At 47.3% G+C, this 16,739-nt stretch overlaps 1 protein-coding gene and 1 long non-coding RNA gene across 2 annotated transcripts in view; both read left to right on the top strand.

Moving 5' to 3' along the window:
• Window positions 1-4,976: 4,976 nt before the first annotated feature.
• RTRAF (RNA transcription, translation and transport factor) overlaps window positions 4,977-16,739 on the top strand; it is a 17,364-nt gene continuing 5,601 nt past the window's right edge. Inside the window, exons 1-6 of the mRNA XM_015631862.3 lie at window positions 4,977-5,186; window positions 5,866-5,990; window positions 7,319-7,418; window positions 9,933-10,019; window positions 10,853-10,941; window positions 14,088-14,156. Of these exons, the coding sequence (XP_015487348.1) occupies window positions 5,126-5,186; window positions 5,866-5,990; window positions 7,319-7,418; window positions 9,933-10,019; window positions 10,853-10,941; window positions 14,088-14,156 (531 nt within the window). The 5' untranslated portion in view covers window positions 4,977-5,125. The remainder of the gene's footprint in view (window positions 5,187-5,865; window positions 5,991-7,318; window positions 7,419-9,932; window positions 10,020-10,852; window positions 10,942-14,087; window positions 14,157-16,739) is intronic.
• On the top strand, window positions 14,163-15,161 carry LOC107206233. Its single transcript, XR_001522335.1, has 2 exons — window positions 14,163-14,837; window positions 14,977-15,161. It is a non-coding gene; the product is annotated as an uncharacterized LOC107206233 (long non-coding RNA).

The following is a 16,739-nucleotide window of genomic DNA, read 5'->3' as shown; positions in this document are numbered from 1 at the left end:
TCCACGATGGGATACAGCTCCATGGTGGGCTACAGCTCCTCCATGGAATGCTGCTCCATGACAGGATAGAGCTCCATGGTGGGATGCTGCTCCACCATAGAATGCTGCTCCATGGTAGGATGCTGCTCCTCCATGGGATGTTGCTCCATGGTGAGATGCTCTTCCATGGTGGGATGTTACTCCACCATGGAATGCTGCCCCATGGTGGGATGCTGCTCCACCATGGAATATTGCTCCTCCATGGAACTCTGCTGTTCCATGGTGAGATGTTGCTCCATGGTGGGATGCTGCTCCTCCATGGGATGCTGCTCCTCCATGGAATGCTGCTCCATGGTGGGCTACAGCCCCATGGTGAGATGTTTCTCCAAACTGGGATGCTACTCCATAGAGGGATTCTGCCCCTCCATGGAATGCTGCCCCTCCATGGAATGCTGCCCCTCCATGGAATGCTGCTCCATGGTGGGATACAGCCCCATGGCAGGACACTGCTCCACCATGAGACGCTGTCCCACCACGGGATGCTGTCCCCCCACGGGATGCTGTCCCCCCACGGGATGCTGACCCCCCATGGGATGCTGTCCCCCCATGGGATGCTGTACCACCACAGGATGCTGTCCCACCACGGGATGTTGCTTTACATTGGGATGTTCCCACCCCTTCCTGCCCCCACCTCCTCTCCCATTCCCATTCCCGCTGCCCCCTCACCCCGTTGGGAAGGGCCAGGGGAGCAGCCCTGGGAGCCGTGGGGCTGCCCCTTCCCAGAGGTGCCTGATTCCCTGTTTACACACGGCCTGGGCTCCGTGCCAGGCTGGGGAGTTATTCCCAGGTCTGCTTCATCTTCTCCCGGCTCTCGGGGGACACACGCCACCTTTCTGGGCTCCTCCTGGGGCCCATGCTTTTGTGGATGTGGCTTGTCTCTCCTTCCTGCTGCTAAACCCCTCCTGGCTTTCCCCTGCCCATCTGTCCTCCTGGGAAACTTTGGGAATCGTCACTCTGGGAATCACAAGGTGGGGATTTATGTACAAAACGAGCTGGGTGTCACAAAGGGGTTTGGGGGTCTGCGCTGACCCCGCTGAACCGCTTCTGAATCAGGTGTGAGCTTAAAAATCCCTGTGGATCCGGGAGGGCAAAAGTCTTTCTGTACCTTTTGGTAACTCTTTCTAGCCCGTAAAAAATACTGCTTTTTTTGGTTTTTCTACCTTTTCATACTCTTTTTCTAGTTCTTCTACAGAGAAGGCCAGTTCTTCTCGCTGGACTCCAAACTTTTGGCACCTGGGAATGTTTATAAACCATGAGTAGCCTAGATGGTCCCAGCCCCCACTAATTCCCCCAATTTTGATCTTTTTACTGCAGCTCCCGTAGCTTTAGGATGAGGGGTGGATGAGGTGGTTTTCTCTGCAGCTGGTTTCACTCTTGGTGTTACCAGGCAGAGATGTAAAAACCCCATCCTGAGTTTTATCTTTTCTTTTTAATCAGATTTGTTGTCACAGAGAGAGTGAAGCGCAGCCGGTCTGACCCGGGGCTCCCACCCCACCCCTTCTCAAAAACCCTCACAAAAGTGGTTTGTAATAAATTTTTTTAACGACTTGCCTGTTTTACAACTCGAATTCTTAATAACTTAGAGGACAAAATAAACCTGCATGAATACAGGGGAGGGGGAAGATTTTCAATTAACCCAAACTACTCATTGAAGGTGTTTTACGTTGCTGGCCTTGATTTCCTGTTGGTTTTGCTGTTGCCATTGGTGTGCTGCCAAGTATTTCCCCCCAGTATTTCTATTTACACAGATCTGCCTTTGTTAGCCTGCCAAGGTTGTTTCCCCTCCTCAAAACAAAAAAATCCCACCCATCCCTCCATCCCCATGCTGGATTTCCAGCCTGGTCTCAAACGACATTCCACTGCCCCCAAGGCTTTTAAAGAAAATAAAATCTGGAGTACTGGAAAAAAAGGACTTTTATTGTCTGCAAAGGTTGCTGGTGGCGAGTCTGTCCATGGGTTGCCATCCTGCCAGCAGCAGGATTTTGGGGAGGGGGTGGTTGTAGGCGAAAGCCAGTCGTGGTGTAGCGCATCCCCATCCCACATGGTCTGTGTACTCGTTGGAAATAAACTTTTTGGATTTGTTTCAAGCCTTTGGAGATGCTGCTCTCTGCGTGCCGGCCCCTGGGGAGGCGGGATCCCGTCTGGGTTGTGGTTGGATGCAGTTCCCAAGGGGGTCTCCCTGTCAGGGAGGGTTCAGCAGGAGTTTTGGTGCCTCTTAGGGTGGGAAGTGAAACCTCTTGGGGTTTCAGCAGCTTTTTGTTCCCACGGGACGAGTCAGGTCAGGGGAGGTCAGGGTGGGACATTGCTCCTTGCTTCAGAGACACCTAAAATTTCCAATTTCAGTGTCCATCCCTTCTCCCCTCTCTTTCCATCTTCTCCCTGACACTCAGCACAAATCCAGAGGAGGCCACGGAGCTGCTCCAAGGGCTGAGCCCCTCTGCTCTGCAGCCAGGCTGGGAGAGCTGGGAATGTTCACCTGGAGAAGGCTCCAGGGAAACCTCAGAGCCCCTTCCAGCATCTACAGGAACCTCCTAAAGAAGGACAGATTTTTATAGGATCTGGAGAGATGTCAAAAAAGGTTTTAAACTAAAAGAGGGTTGATTCAGACTCAGATATGAGGAAGAATTTTTTAATGAGGAGGGTGGGCAGGCCCTGGCACAGGGTGCCCAGAGCAGCTGTGGCTGTCCCTGGATCCCTGGAAGTGTCCAAGGCCAGGTTGGACGGGGCTTGGAGCAGCCTGGGACAGTGGGAGGTGTCCCTGCACATGGCAGGGGTGGCACTGGATGGGTTTTGAATCCTTTCCAACCCAAACCATTCCAGGATTTTGATTCCATTTTATGATCTTTCCTTCTTCTACTACCAAAACACTTCCTGATCACAGGATCAAACACTGCTCCTACCAAATTCCCCACATCCTGAATTTTCCCTTCAGCTTCACAGAACCCTCAGGCTTGGAGTGTTTTCCCACTGGGAAATTTTTTTTCCTACTGGACAAATTTTGAGGCTGCTTGGCCTCAGCTCATTCCTGGGGCCTGGAACAAGGTGGCACCGTGGCTTCTGAAATAAAACCACCAACCCCGAGCCCAGCATGGATCTGTGCCAACATTCCAGCTTTCCAAGCATCTTGACAAGCAGCAACACCAACTCCCAGCCCTTCCATCCTTCCCCGTGTCCATCAGAGCAGCTTCAAAGCGAAATGGTGTCTCTGGGAAGGAAGGAGCCAAGTCTCTCCTCGCCTGCCAGGCAGCTCAGCTGTTCCCTGGCTCCTCTCCAGCTCCAACGCTTGCTCCCTTCCATCCTCACCTCCCCAGGCTTCAGCTCTGGAGCAGCAGCACCTCGGAGCCAGCAGCATCTGCCGAGCAGGAGGAGGTGTGGAGCTTCCACGGGGAGCGTGGGCGAGACGCTGCTCCCGCCGGAGTCGGGCTCTGCCTGGCTCCCTAATGACAATAAACCCGTCTGCGCTAATTGCGTTCATTAGCTCTGCAGCGGGGAGAGGAGAAGCACAGCTCATCTCCTGGCTGTGGGTTTGTGCCGCTGCAGGAAGGGTTGTTCCCAAATGGACTCCACCTTTTGGGAACCCCAAATCCGGGCTGGAATCGGAGGGTGATGAAAGCAGCAGGGGTGGAGAGTGGAGGTGTCACTGCCTCCGTCCTTGTCACTCGTGGTGCTGGGGACAGTGTGTGACACTCGTGTGGCTGAGGGCACCGTGGGGATGGGCCCAAGCTCCTTTTCTCCGTGCTGGAGTTGTTGTGTCCTGCTCAGCTGAACGTCACACCCCGAGGGACGCTTCCTCGGGAACTGCAGTGATGGGACAAGGAATAACAGGTTCAAAGAGAAAAAGTGGAAGTTTAGGTTGGATATATGGAATTCTTGGCTGGGAGAGCGGTGGCACAGGGTGCCCAGAGCAGCTGTGGCTGCCGCTGGATCCCTGGAAGTGTCCAAGGCCAGGCTGGACAGGGCTTGGAGCAGCCTGGGATAGTGGAAGTGTCCCTGCCATGGCTGGGGGTGGAACTGGTTGAGTTTTAATGTCCCTTCCCATCCAAACCATCCTGGAATTCCCAAAAAGCGGAAGGAGGCTGACAGGGAGCCCCTGCCCTGCTGACACCACTCCTGGAAGGCTCCCCAGTGCTCCCAGTACAGCTCCCAGTGCTCCCAGTACCCCACTGTACAGCTCCCAGTAAAGCTCACAGAGCTCCCAGTACTCCCCAGTACAGCTCAGTGCTGCCAGTGCAACTCCCAGAACTCGTGATATACCCCCGGACAGCTTCCAGTGCTCCCAGTACCCTCCAGGACAGCTCCCAGTGCTCCCAGTATAGCTCCCAGTGCTCCCAGTACCCCCCAGGACAGCTCCGAGCACCCCCCAGGTCAGCTCCCAGCGCTCCCAGTACAGCTTCCAGTGCTCCCAGCACCCCCCAGGACAGCTCCCAGTGCNGGACAGCTCCCAGTGCTCCCAGTATAGCTCCCAGTGCTCCCAGCACCCCCCAGGACAGCTCCCAGTGCTCCCAGTATAGCTCCCAGTGCTCCCAGTACCCCACAGGACAGCTCCCAGTGTCCACAGTACAGCTCCCAGTGCTCCCAGTACAACTCGGTGCTCCCACTTTCCCCCAGGACAGCTCCCAGTGCCCCCCAGTATAGCTCCCAGCGCTCCCAGTATAGCTTCCAGTGCCCCCAGATCAGCTCCCAGTTGGACGCAGGGCCGAGCTGACGTCATGCATAAGCCCCGCCCCCTCCGGCTGACCCCGCCCACCACAGGTCCCGCCCCGAACAGGCCCCACCCAAAAGCCCCGCCCCCTTCGCCGCCGCGTCCATACCCAAGGCAGCGCCGCCACTTCCCCTCCCGGCAGCCCTTTCCGTTCTCTGATTGGTCAAGACTGCCGCCGCTCAGCGCGCTGACCAATGGGCGAGCAGAGCGCGGCGCAGGGGGCGGGCGTTCCCCTCGTTCCGGTCCGTGTGGTGCCGTCGGCGCGGCCTGAGCGGGGGAGGCGGCACCGGCACCGGCACCGGGATCGGGATCGGGATCGGGATCGGGATCGGGATCGGGATCGGGATCGGGATCCGGGTCGGGATCGGGGCCGACTCCGGGATCATGTTCCGCCGCAAGCTCTCGGCGCTCGACTACCACAACCCCGCCGGCTTCAACTGCAGGGGTGAGGGGCTGAGGGGGCCCGGGGGAGGCTGGACGGGCCCTGGAGCAACCTGAGGGGATGGAAGGGGTGGAGTGGGCTCCAAGGCCCCTTCCCACCAAACCATTCCAGGATTCCATGATTAAAGCTCAAACAGAGGTAAAACAGCCCAGTTGGGCTTTGAGGGAGCTGTGTCACCCCAGAGCTGTGAGCTCCTGTCACCCAACCTGAGCATCCCTGAGCTCCACAGCCTGGAAATTGTGGAATTCCAGCCCCCAAATGACGGGATTTGGAGCAAGAGGAGGCGACAGTGAATGGAAAAAATGTGCAGCCGCAGTATTTCTGCTGTGTTTTTTGCGAGGGGTTGGGGGTTAGTGCTGTGTGTGTCGTGTCTGTGCCAAAAACAGTGTTAGAAACTCAAATTATTCTGTTGTTCTTTCACCTTTCTTGCTGTGCTTCATAAATTATACTCCCAATAAAAATAATCAGTTGGCTGATGCCTTTAATGAGGTCGATCAGCTTGAAAAATGAAAAACACTCAGGGTTGATTTTTGGTCAGAGAATTCACAATTTTAGCAGGATTTTGGTGTATGAATATGAGGGTTTAATGGTAAAAGTGCTCAGAGGCATCAAGCTTTGTATGAATGGGATCAAAACTTGAGATACTTTTTTTAATTCCTGCCTTGTTTTCTCCTCCCCACAGATGAAACAGAGTTCAGGAATTTCATTGTCTGGCTCGAGGACCAGAAAATCAGACACTACAAGATTGAGGACCGAGGGAATCTGAGGAACATCCACAGCGAGGACTGGCCCAAATCCTTTGAGAAGGTATTTCCTTGCTCCAAACAAATGTTGGTGTAAATGATCTTTCACAGCTGCTGTAGTTGTGCAATGGAAATAACTCTGCATATTTGTCCTGTTGTGTTTCTAGGAATTTAAATGCATTATTGAGGCCAAACTGGGGGTGTTTATTACAATGGGAGGATTCTGTGCATAGTTTCCCCTCAGCTTTGTTTGTTTAATAGGTGGAGTATCCATCCCAATCTGGTTTGAGGCTTTGTTGGGTTTTGTTTTGGTTGTTTTTGCCTGATTTGATTCAGCTCTTGAAGCATAAAGAAGACTGACTGCAAATAAACAATTTTTTTCTGATTTAATTCTCCTTCTGTACCCAAAAGGAGGTGGATGAGGCCCCTGCAGGCCTTGCCAGCATGTGGGGGAAAGCTCATCCCTGCACCTCCAGGGATTCCAGATGGATTTTCTGGATCCAGATGGACTCTGGGTGATCTCTGTGCTCCTCAGCATTTGCAGCCACCACAAGGCTCTTGAGTTTCCTCTTGGTTCCCATTTCCCTGCTCTGTAATTCCCAGTGCCCATTCATCCCAATTTTTTTCCCCCCTCCTGGAAACACTTGCTTTGCTCACTGCCCAGGAGTGCTCAGGGAGAACCTGAATTATTCCAGTATCCTGTAGATAAATGGGAATATTTGGAATTCCTGGCAGCTGGGGCTGATGTGGTGCCTTTCCTGGCTCGGTGAGAGTGTCCTCTCCATAATTTCCAGGGAATCCCTGCCTTCCAGCCCCTGGCATCCTTTTCCCAGCTGTGTGGCTCTGCTGTCCCTGCAGCAAAGGGACACAACAGAATGTCACCACATCTGGTTTCTGGGAGCCTTGGCAGCAGCCAGGGCTGGATCTCATGTTCTGGGACAGAACCTCAGCCTGGTTTTGTCCTCTCTTGTTGTTCACAATCCCTCAGAAAGGGAAAATTACTCCTGCTGCTCCAGGGAACCCTCTGGTTTGTGGAAGCCTTAGGTGGCTTCATTCCAGGTGGGAAAGTTTTGTTCCAGTTTGTTCCCCCTTCCCTTCTTCCATTTGCTCTGTGACATGAGCAGAGAGTGAAGTTTTGGCTTCTCTGGGTGCAGCCTGACAATAAAAAACATTCATTAAAAAGAAAATTCCATTACCAGGTGCCAGACCTGAGCTAGAGGTGGATTGGGACACTCCCAACACGGATCAGCTGCCACAGCAGGGATTTCACAGTGACACCTCTTGTTAATTAATGTTTTCTGTGGGAAAGTGACTGTTCACACAGCACTTCTGTGCTCCCAACTGATTCATCCATTAAAATCCATTTGTTTTCTCTTCTTTTTTGCTCCCCAGTACATGAAAGATGTGAACTGTCCCTTCAAAATACAGGAACGACAAGAAACGGTGGATTGGCTCCTTGGCTTGGCTGTGAGGCTGGAATATGGAGATAATGGTATGGAGAATCCATTTAATATCTCAAAATGGGAGGGGAATGGGGGGTTCTGAGGAATTTCACACAATCCCAGGATGGTTTGGGTTGGAAGGGATGTTAAAGATCCACAGGCAGGGACAATTCCACTGTCCCAGGCTGCTCCAAGCCCTGTCCAACCTGGCCTTGGACACTTCCAGGGATCCAGGGGCAGCCACAGCTTCTCTGGGAATCTCTGCCAGGGCCTCCCCACCCTCCCAGCCAGGAATTCCTTCCCTTTGGTTTGGAGGAGCTTTGCAGCGTTCCCAGAGTGGGGTCACTCCCTCTGTTCCTCAGGGCATCCGTTCCACGTTCCATTTACCTTGGAGACAGTTTCACCTGCAACCTTTATTATCAAACCTGTGCTGTCCCTGTGCTTTGGGGCAGCCCCATCCACTGCCCAGCCTCCCTGGGAGCCTTCCTAGAGCTGGGAATCTGTGGGCAAAGAGCCAAATGTGTCGTCTCCTCCTCCTTGAAGCCCTCCTGTATTTTCTTGCTCTTTTCTCTGGAGGATCACAGAGAGAGATTTGGGTTGAAAGGAACCTCTGAACTCCTTCCAGTCCAACCCCCTGGGCTGGGCCGCACCCAGGGCTCCCAGCCTGACCTGGAACACTTCCACACAGGATGTCCTGCACCTCTGCAGGTGCTTCAGGTAGAATTTCAGCAAGACAGGGTTTTCCTTCAGCTGGGAGAGCAGCTTGGAGGTCTTGCAGGAGCATCCATCCTTCCTGCCGAATCTCTGGAAGGCAGGGGGTGACAGGGTGGTGACAGGCACAGGGAGCAGCTTGTGTGGGAATCATGGAATGGTTTGTCTTGGAATGTCCCTTAAACCCCCACCTCATTCCAATCCCCAGGAATGCTAAGCCTGTCCTGGTTTTCCCCACGGTGGCCAGGCCCCACCTCTGCCTGCTGGCCCTTCCTTGTCCCCGTGGCCACCTGGCACCACCCTGGTGGCCCTCACCTTTCTCCAGCGGTTCCTGGCTTTCCTGCTGAGGAAAGCTGCCAGGAGCAGCAGCCCCAGGGCTGTGGTGCTCCAACAAATCACCTCTGCCAGGGTGATGTCCCTGTGGGCACCGTCCTCCTCCAGCTCCAGGGGGGGCACATCCCACACCAGCGTGGCCCAGGCGGGCGGGCAGGAGCGGGGGCTGCTGCCGGGGTAGAAACAGCTGAGCCCCAGGGCCACCAAGAGGAACTGCTCCAGGCTGGGCATCCCTGGGATCCTGCTCACACCATCCCTGTCTGGCACCTGCGAGCTCTGCAGGCTGGGGGACGGCAGTTGTCACCCCCCAGCGTGTCACCAAATGCGCTGTGATGTCACAGTGCCCTCGCACACGGCGCTGAGCGTGGGCAGGGACGCCTTCCCCTGCAGAAATTCACACTGGTTTTAAGTTTTCATCAAAATCAGCTGGTGTCAAGAGGGTGTTTCAACTTCTTTAAAAAGTAAAACACAATTTCACGTGTTTGTTTCCACCCCATACTCAGAGGAACTGTTTCTTTTCAGCTCCCACTGGACTGGAGCAGCAAAATTGTATTTGTTACTTTATTTCTGGATTGAGCCAATCCCATTGTAGATATTTATCCCTTTCTCCCTGTGGGATTGCCTTTATGAGAACTTCCTCTGAAGTGTATTAAATGCATTATATTTGGTGCTACATTTACAGAAGTTATTCTTAGACCCCCTTTTTTTTTTTTCTTTTTAACAAAGGTTGGATGTGGAACCCTTGGGAACTGGGACAAGGTTATGAAAAAAAGTGGAGTTAAATCTCCCCAGTCACAGCAGTTCCATCTCCTCGTGGAGAGAGTGGGAATACAAATGGAATTATTGGTGTTAAATAACAACAGCCAAAGTGCTGTTTTTCCATTACCTTCCATTCCTGCCAGGGCTGAGCCCTGCCCAGAACAAGGGTGGGAAATAAATACCTGTGATTTGATTCTTAGTCCTTTATGATGGGCAAAATGAGCTGTCTGTTCCTTGGGATTGTGTGAAAAAGGAGGAGTTCAGGAGATCCCATCCTCCAAAGGAAAACCCCTGTGTGGGCTGGGAAACAAACCCTGAGCTGGAAATGCTTGATTTGCTCATCAGGACCAACATCATCCCCTGATTCTTGATCTCTGCTTGAGGGCCCTGGCAGTGGAACTGATGGGTTTTAAAAGTGGCAGATCTGGGAGATCAGATCTCCTTCAGCCTTCTGGGGTGAGGCTGCAATGAAGAGCATCCTGCCCTAGATCAAAGTGTGGAGAAGGCTCTGAGGCTGCTCCTGGAATCTCTCTGCAGCTGGGAGCTCCTGGAGCAGCAGCTTTTGGTGTCATTGATGGGGAGCCCCAAAATCCCACTTTATAATCCCAAAAATCTCAGTTTATGATCCCACAAGGGTCTTGGGCAACCAGCACACCCCAAAAACCCAAAGCTGTACCACCACAGCTCCGTGCTAAACTTTTGAATTAGTACTTTTTGCCATCACCCCTGATGATTTTTATGTTTTCCTCCTCATTTTGCAGCTGATAAGTACAAGGATTCCACCCCTGATGGTGCTAAAAACGCTGACAACACAGCAAAAAATGCAGAGCCACTGATTAACCTGGATGGTGAGTGTTCCACGAGCTCCTGGATGGGAAATGTGGTTAATCCTGTCATGCAGATTTTTATTTTACAGCCCCATTTTGAAGCTTTAGGAGTGCAGGATTGAACATTTACGTGAGCAGCTTTGCTCTGTAAATCAAAATTACTTATTGTAGGTGAGGGAGAAAGAGCAAGATGCCTTAAGAAATAAAAATATCCAAGTTACTTCCATGCTGTCAGGATTTTCATGTTGGCTCAGTCTTCCCCAGCTGTTCTGTCATAAAAATTTTAGTATTTTTTTTTTTTCCTGCTAGGCACAATCACAATAAATCAAAGTGGTGGGAAAGAGCTGCTAAAATCAACCCTAAATCTTCCAAATCTTTTTCCATTCCTCCATCACCAGCAGCAGAGTTCTGCTCTGCAGGGACAAAAAGATACAAAATGATAAAAAAAAAGTGCAAATAATGTACAGAAGAGAATATCTGCCTGTAATTTGCTTTATTTATTTATATGTAAATTGCTTTATTTGTTATTATTTATTTCAAACACTTCACCTGGTTATGTAGCCCAGTGCTGATTGCTCTGTAGCCAAATTGTTTCCTCACTGCTCTGTATCCATGGCCTTGGAATTGTGGAATTAAGATTGGAAAATCCCCATTCACCACCAGATATCCCCAGGTGCCACATCCTTGTTTTTTGAACACTTCAGGGCCGGTGAGGAATTTCCCTTGTCCATCCTTAAGAGCAATCCAGGAGTCAGGAAGGCAATTCTGCTTGCTGGAATTAGTTAAACCAAAATAAATCATCATTTTTTTGGAATGATAATCCTTATTTTGAATGATAATCCTTATTTTTCCAGTGAATAATCCTGATTTCAAGGCTGGAGTGATGGCTTTGGCTAATCTGCTTCAGATCCAGAGACATGATGATTACTTGGTGATGCTCAAGGTGAGTTTCACACTTTTCCCACCTCCTTTTTCCTTCTTTTCCCCAGTTCCTGGCATGTGTTCATAGCTTGAGTTACTGATAAATATGAAATTTTTTTAGGCAAAGATAGGAAAAAACCAAAACCATCTCTGTCTTTTCAAGCAGATGAGAACACAGAAGATAAATCATGGAAATTCATGCAGGGGAATTATCCTGGTAAACAATTTTAGCTGAGTTCCTTAAGGAGCATCCTCAGAGGAGAAGGTTCTGTTCCAGTGCTAGAAATTAAAAGAAACTTGAAAATTTAAAAGTTAATGTTGTTTTAAATAGTGTTTTAAAACAACATCCAAGAGAGGAGCCACAAAGTTTCCTTTTTCTTTTGGTCCTATGAATTGTTTACTCCTTGTCATTATTCAATTTAATTTCTTTGGGTCCTATGAATTGTTTACTTCTTGTCATTATTCAATTTAATTTAGTTTTGGCAATTAATGAATGCTTTTAAATGCACTAAATAGGATAATTTACTTTTCTAAAGCATCTTTTTTATGCCTTTAAGAAAATTTCTGCTGGAACTCTCTGGATTTGGGGTCAAACCCATATTGTATTTTATTAAATTATTACATTATTGATGAGAGTGTAAAATCCCAAGTTCCTATTTGATCATGTCAAAATATGGGAATAAACTTAATTTTGTTTGGCATTAAAATTGAAACATTTCACTGAAAAAAAAACCCAAAACAAACTCATGAAGTTGAGTTGATGACAATAGTTGTGATATTTGCTAAACTTATTTTGGAGAGACAAAAAAAAATTGAAGTTTATTTAGTGTAAGTCTGTAACTCTTGGAAGAGTATTATGGTAACCTGATTTTTTAAGGAATTCTCAGCCTGCAGTGATTCCATCCATTTGTTTTCTCCTTCTCTTTATGGTTTCCTACTTTTCCCTTCCCAAAATCTCCTTCTTCAAACTTGAAGGAGCGTGGAGATCTCATACATCAACCAAAAACCACTCCAAACCCCACAAAAATCAGATATCAGCTAGGGAGAGGAGAGCCTGGGTGTGGTGACATTGAGGATTTGCAGCGTGAACGAGCTCAGCTCTTATCAAAATTCCTTCAGATCTTCTCCCAGGGCTGCCAAACTTAACTGGGTGGATAATTCTGCATAAATGTATTTACATTTATGTCACTTCTCTCCACATCTCTTTTGTTCAGACACATTTGGGCAAAAACAGCCTGATTTTTTAAATTATTTGGGTTTTTTTTTTTGCTGTTAATTCCAGTGAGAGTGGATTCCTGCAGTGCAAATCCACATTCCAGGAACAATGCAGAGCTGGTTTGAGGGTTGAAATGAGGATATTAGAAGGTGCCAATCAAAGTCTTTAATTCTCCCCCACAATAAGCAGGTTTGCAGGGAATTTCTGGTCCCTATCCAAGCTTGGGCACTCAGGAGTGGATGTTTTGGGAGAGCCAGAGGGTGCAGGAACACCACAGACATCTGGCCAGGGTGAGCAGAGATTTAGAAAATCCCATTTTCTTCATTTAAACCTGGCAAATTGATCAGAAATCATCTGTGGGACACAGTTGGACATTTCCTAATGCCAAAAACACTTGGAATTCTCTTCCACAAGGTCTGGTTTCACTGCTGGAATTAAACTCCCCATCAAACCATTCCTTTGTCCAGGCCACTTCCTTGAGGGAAAAGATTTCTAGAAGTATTTAAGTGACAACTTTCTGGTATCAGCTCAACTTTAATCATGACCAAAACTGGGAGAAATGCTGGGGGAGAGACACGGAGCTGCTTCTGTCACTTTTGGCTGCTCATCAGGGAGAGGCTGAGGAATGTGTTTGACAGAGCCAGTTCTTCTTTCCTGTGGAAATCTGCCTGCATGGTATTCCTGCAGATATTTTTGGAGGCATTTGGAGCTGTAGGTATCAGTAACTGATGGCTCTGATAGGATTTCACCCCGTGTGCTGCAGCCAGGGAAAACAGATGAGCACCAGGATTGTCAAAGTCAAGGCTGCTCTTGTTCCCGAGGCTAAAATTAATTCTTTTCTGCTCTCAGTCTTTTCCAAGCCTGCCTGGGAAGCTTTGCTCCAGGTTTCTCTGCATTTGAGGGGTTCAGCACCTCCTAAAAGATGCTGGGAGAAGCATTTCCTTCCCAAGGCAGCATTTCCTTCCCATTTCCTTCCCATTTCCTTCCCATTTCCTTCCCATTTCCTTCCCATTTCCTTCCCATTTCCTTCCCATTTCCTTCCCATTTCCTTCCCGAGGCAGCATTTTCTTCTTGAGGCAACATTTCCTTCCCAACTCAACATTTCCTTCCCAACTCAACATTTCCTTCCCAACTCAACATTTCCTTCCCAACTCAACATTTCCTTCCCAACTCAACATTTTCTTCCCAACTCAACATTTCCTTCCTGGAAATGTTCTGCCTCATTGCTGCAGAGTTCAAGGTGTGAGAAATCAGGAAAACAAGATTGATGCTGCTGCTCTGGGCTTGTGATCAGCTCATTTTGGAATCATGGATTTGTTTAGGTTGGAAAAGACCTTGAAATCATCGAGCCCAGCCATTCCCAGCGCTGCCACCGCTGCCACGTGTCCCCAAATGTCACAGCTCTGAAATCCCTCCAGGGATGGGGACTGCACCACTGTGGAACCCTTTCCAACACCTGTTCACCCTTTCCATGGGGAGATTTTCCCTAAAATCCAACCCAAACCTCCCCTGGCACAGCTTGAGGCTGTTTCTTCTTGTCCTGTCTCTTGTTCCCTGCGAGGAGATCCCGACCCCCACCTGGCTCCTCCCTCCTGTCACCCTCCCGAGCCTCCTTTTCTCCAGGCTAAAATTCCCAAGATTTCCAGGCTATTCCTTTGTATTTTGCAGCTTCTGTCCCAGGAGTGTCAGGAATTAATGGTGTGAAATCAGTGTCCTTGTCACTTCTGCTTAAACTGCCTTGCACACCTGGGTGAGATCCTACGTGCCAAGATTATTCCTAAATGGAAAGGTTTAAGGGCTGGAAGAGTTTTCCAAAAAAAAAAACCAAAACCCTGTCCCAAAACTGGGTTTGAGGTTATAATTATGTCTCTTTTTTTTTTTCCCCTTGGAATTCCTGAGAAATGCCTCAAGACATGAATTAATTCCTGTCCCCTTTTCCATGTTTTTCCCAGGCAATTCGGATTCTGGTTCAGGAGCGCCTGACTCAGGATGCCATAGCCAAAGCCAGCCAGTCCAAGGAGGTTTGTACCCATGGCCAGGGTTAATTATTAATTATTCCATATTAATTAATGAAGATAAAGCTCTGTCCCCTCAGCCAAAACCAGTTCTGTTCCAACACTTGATTTTGGAGGATGGTGGGAGCTTCTTTCATCCCACCCATCCTGATTCCAGCAGATCCAGGGGATTATGGAGAGCACTACCCTGGTTTTGTCCTGTTGGAATACAAATGGAGCTGTGAAATCATGGAATAGCTCTTCCCTGAGTTATTTTCCAGAGGATTATCCTGACTGTTGAGTGCAGCAGGCCTGTAGTGTGAGGAGAAATGCACGACCTGGCTTCCCCTTGGAATTTTTCCCTTGGAATCAGCAGTGTGGGCTGCATGAAGAGGTTGAAATATTCCTTGCATGGAGTGTTTTGCTTCATGTAGACACCTGAGATGTGCTCAAGGAATGGGATGTTGGAAATCCAGCTCCTCCCTCCTCTCTTCCCCAAAAAAAGGAGCTGTAAAGGAAATTTCTGCCCTTAAACTCAGATTTTTGCAGGATTCTTTGCTAACCACCAGCTGTGTGTTGGGAAGGTGTTCCAGGGATTGACTGTGGGTTTTCAGTTTGTGATTTCCTCATCATTCCAGGTCTCTCCTGCATTTGGAAGAGCTGGGAAAGGCTGGGAGATGCAGCCTCACCTTCCCTGCAGGTGTATGGGTATGAGCATCCCTGCTAAAGCAGCTGGATCTGCCCAAAGAGCCCAAATTCCTTCATTTTTTGGCAGCTGCTCACAACAATCCATGGTTTATTTATATTTTTTTTTAATTATTTTTTTCTTATCATCACCCTGCTGAAGGTGTTTTCCAAGTGGGAATCACAGGTGCTCCCAGTTGCCAGAAGCATTGAGTGGATAAATCAAAGTTTTGCATTTGGAAATCCACAAAACTCTTCAAAGAGCAGGAAAATGAGAAAGCAGCCGAGCCTGTTGTCTTCATTTTTATGTCCTGTAATGTTAATAAAAACCAGATTTTGCTTGTTTGTTTTCATAGCTGCACAGTTGGGATCAAAATGGGATTTTCTTGGAGGAGCAGGGAATTTTTTTTTGTCCTGCCAGGGAATTGTTTGATGTCTTGAAAGCATCAGCAGGGCTGAGATGGCTCTGTCTTCCTATTTTCCTTAGAAATGCCACATTCCAAGGGCTGTGGAGAAAAGGGGGTGGTTAGAAGCAGGAAAATCTGTGCCAGGAAGGGCAATCAATATCTTCAAATACCAGGGGAAAAAAAAAATGAAAGGGAAAAAAAAAAAGATGAAAAAAAAAGAAAGGAAAAAAGAAAGATGAAAAAAATGAAAGGAAAAATGAAAGGAAAAATAAATGAAAGGAAAAAAAATTATGAAAAAAAATGAAAGGAAAAAAATTATGAAAAAAAATTAAAGGAAAAAAAAGATGAAAAAAAATGAAAGGAAAAAAAATGATGAAAAAAATGAAAGGAAAAAAAAAGATGAAAAAAAATTAAAGGAAAGAAAAAAGATGAAAAAAAAATTAAAGGGAAAAAAATGAAAGGAAAAAAAATGATGAAAAAAAATTAAAGGAAAAAAAAAGATGAAAAAAAATTAAAGGAAAAATTAAAGGAAAAAAAATGAAAGGAAAAAAAAGATAAAAAAAATGAAAGGAAAAAAAAAGATGAAAAAAAATGAAAGGAAAAAAAAAGATGAAAAAAAATGAAAGGAAAAATGAAAGGAAAAAAAAAAGATGAAAAAAATGAAAGGAAAAATGAAAGGAAAAAAAAGATGAAAAAAAATGAAAAGAAAAAAAAAAGATGAAAAAAAATGAAAGGAAAAAAAAAGATGAAAAAAAATGAAAGAAAAAAAAAGATGAAAAAAATGAAAGAAAAAAAATGAAAGGAAAAATGAAAGGAAAAAAAAAGGAAAAAAAATGAAAGGAAAAATAAATGAAAGGAAAAAAAATGATGAAAAAAAATGAAAGAAAAAAAAAGATGAAAAAAAATGAAAGGAAAATTGAAAGGAAAAAAAAAATTAAAGGAAAAAAAATTGAAAGGAAAAAGAATGAAAGGAAATATCTCCAAAACAAAGAGGATGGCTGGGGTGGGAATTTAAAAAATGAAAAAAAAAAAGGAAAATTAGATTTATTCTTCAGGTTTTGACTGATTTTTAAATGGCCCAAATGTTGTGCAGCATTCATAAATCAAATTAGGAGGGAATGAAGCTGGAAATGGAATTGTGTGTGGAATTCCTGGTGTAAAAGTGCTTTTTTTTTAGTTTAAAATCGTGATGGGCTGAGGGGATTCCAAAGGCAGCTTCCCAAAAAGGATCAAACTCAGGGAGCTTGGGAAGAAGGCAGGATAAGGAATTTCCTTCTGCCAGGTGGAGCAGGAGGAACCTCAAGGAATTCATCCCCAAAAACTGCGAGGAAATAAAATAAAATCCAAAAAATGACAGAATTTTTCCTGATTGTGTGACTTGAGAACAGCCCAGGCTGGCAGGGAGCTCCTTGGAAGTACAAACTTCAATTCTTAAAAATTAAAATATCCATGTAGGAATATTCCTGGAATCTTTCTGAATTCCCAGGGAGCTCCTTGGAAGTACAAACCTCAATTCTTA

The sequence above is a fragment of the Parus major genome, chromosome 5 (assembly GCF_001522545.3).
Source record: "Parus major isolate Abel chromosome 5, Parus_major1.1, whole genome shotgun sequence".
Taxonomy (NCBI): domain Eukaryota; kingdom Metazoa; phylum Chordata; class Aves; order Passeriformes; family Paridae; genus Parus; species Parus major.
Note: the sequence above shows the minus strand (reverse complement) of the source record. Positions and strands in the feature narration are given on the sequence as shown.